Source organism: Schistocerca cancellata, chromosome 1 (assembly GCF_023864275.1).
Source record: "Schistocerca cancellata isolate TAMUIC-IGC-003103 chromosome 1, iqSchCanc2.1, whole genome shotgun sequence".
NCBI classification, from domain to species: domain Eukaryota; kingdom Metazoa; phylum Arthropoda; class Insecta; order Orthoptera; family Acrididae; genus Schistocerca; species Schistocerca cancellata.
The window spans coordinates 744,883,900-744,889,643 of NC_064626.1; the positions used below are offsets into that span (position 1 = coordinate 744,883,900).

A 5,744-nucleotide genomic window follows, 5' to 3' on the forward strand; every position below is an offset into this window, starting at 1 on the left:
GTTTCTGTCACAGCTGCAGCGCGACTGGCGCGAATGATATATCGTCTTGATTTTTGTCGGCGCTGGCTTGCGAAGAGCAAAAGCCTGTACGTTTTCAAGGAAACTCGTCTTGAACACGTCTTTCAAGCTTTTCTTGCTCACCCTGGATATTTCTGGAAATGTCCGAAACCAGTTTTAAATGAAATGGTAGCGTTTAGGTTTGTTTCGCAACATTATTGCCTACAAAACGCGCGTGGAAGTGTTTATGTCCCCTCCGACATTTACAACACATGTTACTGAAACCTGGTAGTCAGCCATGATTCGGCTACGACTGTGGACGGGGCCGTAATCAGTTACTATTGGTTCCCTTTTGCAATTACACACATTTATTTTAAAACGGTAATTCAAGACTTAGCAATAAATAAATATATCACACTTGATTAATGAAAGAATAAACCACTGTGTAATTAATAGTGTTTTCAGTGCGTTACCATTCACCAAATGAGTAAAAAATACAGATACAGCAAATAATGTTTTAAAAACAAGCCAAAGTGATCCCAATTAGAATTTTAAAGCAAGTAACCACAGTCACGGCTCAAGGCCTTTAACGCCAAGAACGGCAATTATAAACAATTTAACTAACACACTGTAAAACAGCAATGCAATTGCAAAGGTTAATTTAAAAAGGCAAGTGATCACCAAACGGGTGAGACAAAATTATGGTAAACTTGGTAGCACAACCATTGTAACCTGCTGTGACGCTAAGAATGGCAATTACATAAAAAAATTGAAACATAAAATAAAACAGCAAATACAATAATAAAACACAAGGGCCAGAGTCCATTTTTTAACATATTTGAACCATATTTGACCAGGTATTTGTATTTGTCCGCAGATTCGGTTTGATTGAAGACCAACTTCTTGAGCGATATCATTGTGATCTATGTCACTTGCAGCAAAGTTTACAGGAGTGGAAATGCCTAACCGTAATGCTGTACAGAACCTCATCACCAAGTTTCGAAAGACCGGAAGCTTTGATAATGCTCCAAAATCAGGCAGGCCATCCACATCCAAATCCAAAGAGAAGGTGGTGGAGGTGCAAGACATGATGCTGAAAAGTCCAAAGAAGTCGGTTAGACGACTAGCTCAGCAGGCCGACGTGTCCGTGGGTCCCGCTCACAAGATTCGCCGGAAGTCACTGTCCATGTATATGTACAAAATGTCGGTCGTGCATGAACTGAAAGACACCGATCGCCCAGCATGTGTGGACTTTTGCAGCTGGTTTCTGTCCTTCCTGCAAGACAATTATGAGGGGATACTTGACACAACGTTTTTCACGGGGTTATGTGAATAGCCAGAATAGTCGTATGTGGACCACGGAGAATCCGCATGAATTTAAGATGTCCCCACTGCATTATCCATGTTCGGTGACCGCATCATCTCTCGAGGACTCTGGCCTCCGCGTTCACCCGACTTGGCTCCACTGGATTACCAGAATGAGATTTTTGCTCTACAGCGGAGTGTGCGCTGATATGAAACTTCCTGGCAGATTAAAACTGTGGGCCAGACCGAGATTCGAACTCGGGACCTTTGCCTTTCGCGGGCAAGTGCTCTACCAACTGAGCTACCCAACCACGAGTCATGCCCCGCCCTCCCCGTCCACACAGTTTCAATCTGCCAGGAAGTTTCATATCAGCGCACACTCCTGTGCAGAGTGAAAATCTCATTCTGGAAACATCCCCCAGGCTGTGGCTAAGCCATGTCCCCGCAATATCCTTTATTCCAGGAGTGCTAGTTCTGCAAGGTTCGCAGGAGAGCTTCTGTGAAGTTTGGATGGTAGGAGACGAGATATTGGCAGAAGTAAAGCTGTGAGGACTGGGACTGAGTCGTGGTTGGGTAGTTCAGTTGGTAGAGCACTTGCCCGCGAAAGGCAAAGGTCCCGAGTTCGAGTCTCGATTCGGCACACAGTTTTAATCTTCCAGGAAGTTCCACTGGATTACTTTCTATGGGGTACGTTAAAGGGAAAGTGCCTATGAAGGCAATCCGCACACCATATAAGGACTCCAAGCTGCACTGACACGTCACATTCGCTACAAAACTCTCAATGTTCTGCACAACATCTTCAAGAACATATACAAACGTGTGAAATTATGTTTTCAAGTTCATGGGGATCACTTCCAACATCTCTTGTAACTTCCACGACTTTAATACGGCAAGTTATGCACTGCACAGTTACTTATTGAACGCCCTGTATGTGAAATGTATTCGCAGGTGCTAATATGGACAACGAGCAGCTTTATAATGGAATGTCGAGAAGGAAAATTCTTGCCAGAATTTCCCCCTTATCGCGAGCAATCGTGTTATGCCATAGGTGGTAAATCATTGGAAGCGGTAACGACCGTAAAATACTTAGGAGTTACTATCCGGAGCGATCTGAAGTGGAATGATCACATAAAACAAATAGTGGGAAAAGCAGGTGCCAGGTTGAGATTCATAGGAAGAATTCTAAGAAAATGTGACTCATCGACGAAAGAAGTAGCTTACAAAACGCTTGTTCGTCCGATTCTTGAGTATTGCTCATCAGTATGGGACCCTTACCAGGTTGGATTAATAGAAGAGATAGACATGATCCAGCGAAAAGCAGCGCGATTCGTCATGGGGACATTTAGTCAGCGCGAGAGCGTTACGGAGATGCTGAACAAGCTCCAGTGGCGGACACTTCAAGAAAGGCGTTACGCAATACGGAGAGGTTTATTATCGAAATTACAAGAGAGCACATTCCGGGAAGAGATGGGCAACATATTACTACCGCCCACATATATCTCGCGTAATGATCACAACGAAAAGATCCGAGAAATTAGAGCAAATGCGGAGACTTACAAGCAGTCGTTCTTCCCACGCACAATTCGTGTATGGAACAGGGAAGGGGGGATCAGATAGTGGTACAATAAGTACCCTCCGCCACACACCGTAAGGTGGCTCGCGGAGTATAGATGTAGATGTAGATGTTACGTTTGGCTACCCGAGCACGCTTCACGGCCAGTCCGAAACGTCCACATGTCGTCAGACACGTGTCTACGTCCTGCACCAATATATCCATTACGTCTGTACCCACGCAAGGGAGACATTTTAATCGAAAGTAATTTGTCCAGTGTCGGCGCATAATATGATATTGCAGTGCCTGTGTTGTTCACAAGTATGATGCAATGTTGGAGGCTGAATACGACATTTGTAAGCTTGCATCTCGCCGCTACGCGTGCTCGGATAGTCTAACGGTAAGGTGACTGCTCGCGATAAGCGGGAAATCCGGGTTCGACTTTCGGTCCGGCACAATTTTGTCGTCATTCCATTATACAGCTGATGATTGTCAATAATCGCAACTGCGAGTACATTTCAGGTGTTGTATCTAATGCCACACTGAGGCAGTAAACAGGATTGCGTCGAAGAATGATAGAAGATTACAGTATAATATCTAATCAAGGAAATGGTCATTACAGTCGGAACACAAGCTCCTGTTGTAGTCACATTGAAAAGGATATCAGAGGAATCGTCACAACATGTTCCTTTAACGGGGTAGGGTAACCTCAAATAAATTTAAAACTGTATGGCGAGACGGAGTGTCATGGCTATGGGGTTTTATTAATGTAAAAGGTGTTACGGGTATGAGATGTTATTAACGTAAGAAATGTCATTGATGCTATGTAAAGAAAGGAAACTTTATTAAGTAATGATGTTAACACAACACACAGGCTAGAGATAATTAGAGGAAACGTAACAATGTCAAATGGTTCAAATGACTCTGAGCACTATGGGACTTAACTTCTGAAGTCATCAGTCCCCTAGAACTTAGAACTACTTAAACCTAACTACCCTAAGGACATCACACACAGCCATGCCCGAGGCAGGATTCGAACCTGCGACCGTAGCGGTCGCTCGGTTCCAGACTGTAGCGCCTAGAACCGCTCGTCCACTCCTGCCGGCCGTAACAGTGTCCCCACACTGTGGCGAAAGTGGTTTGTTCACATCGACAGTCACTGCCTGACAATTAAATGTCTGTATGCAATAACTATACCAGCGGTCATAGAGGTGAGGCGAACACGCAAATAATAACAATGCTGCAGTGTTTAAGAATCATTTCAGTCGAGGTTGTAAGTTTCCAGAAATTAGGAAGACCTTCGGTAGCATCAGGGGAAAGCAACGGTGCTAGAGAAACTCGTCCAGAAGTCCCTGAAAAATCAGTACACAAGCGACAAGAGGCGCAGGACCAAGTGAGTCACAGTCTTTACCAGTGCACCACCAGACCCATCAGGAGCATTCATTCATTACAGAGTGACCATTAGATGCTGCAGCAGTAAAAGCTTCGAGAAGGCTGTACACATTCGAGAGAAGGCAACCTAGAGTTTTCTGCCTGTTAGTGAAGAACAAGCTCTGTAGAGTTTCTCTAGAAATAGCAACAGATAACAGTTGATATTTTCTGTGTGGAACAAGGGCTGTCTCGCACTTGTCTTGTAACCTCCCCCTCACTTATCGACCTTAATGACAGTGAAAAATTAAACCGCGTGTACCAAATGGAAATTTGGGAAAAGCAGTCGTCACCGAAGCTAATTTGTCGGTAAAGAGGGAGGAAAGGGTTACATCTAAATGAAAGGAAAAATGCTAATGAAACTGGTGGAAATTAATTTTGAAAAGGGGTAAAGTTAATAAAGAAAGTAAATGTGCGGCCGTTACGTTAACAATTAACTAGCGGTAATTAGATATTTGAGATTTGGGGGAAATTACGGTCGCCAGTTCTAAGGACAATTACTATAGTAACTGAAAAAGAAAGGTTATTACACATATAACTAGCACTAGAAGCGTGGCAACTGAAGGTTGACACGTGTAGTGTGAAAACTGAAAGTTTGTCAGAAGTAATAAATTTCGCTACACTCTGACTTAATTTAGCAAAAGAATTAATAAAACCGGAAAATCGAAAGTTAGTTTAGTGACTGAAGTTAATAGTGAACTTTCTTTCTGAAGCACATCAAAATTCAGTAAAATACGGTTACTCTTGAACTACCTCAACAATCATTTCAAAAGCTACTTGAATAAATGCAATTTAGAAATAAGAGATTAAACTTTGAACTTGAATTAAATGATTCTGAACAATTAACAATAGTAAAATTTAGTACGTACCAAGCTGAGCTGCAGTCACAGGCAAGCTAAAATATGGTAACAAAACTCGCACTCTTAATTTGTGCTTGTGTAATCTAAATATTGTAGCCAGCTATGAATACCTTAACTGAACTATGAAATTAAAGCAGTGACATCGAATGACTGTACTTTAATGCTGGCGTCTGAATTTCAACGACACTCGGGTTCATTTCGGAAAAGGAAGGGACCCTGCTTGGTAATGCAATTAGGGACAATGAGCAACAAAGGTTCATGCTAAGTTGCTGTAATTTTGCGAGGCAACAAAATTTTAAAAGTTTGAAAAGCTGAGGTCTGCCATACAGTTCTAAAACTTTACGTGCTTCCAGTCTTCCTTGTTGGTTGATTGAAGGTTTGAAGCCGTCGATCGAGGAGGTGGCGACAGTCACTCATTGTCGGCCGTCGCTGTTGTGAAGCTGGATGTTGGTGCGCCTTCTTCTCGACACGGTCACCAGACGAAACGGGCTCTTCATGTGCGCCAGCTAATGCTTCCCGTCCGCGACACCATGTCAGAAACTATCATCGCAAGTCGAGGGCAATTACATGCTGCCAAACCCCGAAAGCGCGGCAACTCGCGG

General features: G+C 43.3%; 1 protein-coding gene and 1 non-coding gene across 2 annotated transcripts; one reads left to right on the forward strand and one right to left on the reverse strand.

Annotated features, from left to right (window-relative positions):
* Nucleotides 1-955: 955 nt before the first annotated feature.
* LOC126099981 (uncharacterized) lies at nt 956-1,333 on the forward strand. The gene has a single exon (XM_049910610.1). The coding sequence runs from the start codon at nt 956-958 to the stop codon at nt 1,331-1,333; it is 378 nt and encodes a 125-aa protein (XP_049766567.1).
* A 206-nt stretch (nt 1,334-1,539) lies between these two features.
* Nucleotides 1,540-1,613, reverse strand: Trnas-cga (transfer RNA serine (anticodon CGA)). Its single transcript has one exon. It is a non-coding gene; the product is annotated as a tRNA-Ser (tRNA).
* Nucleotides 1,614-5,744: the final 4,131 nt, after the last annotated feature.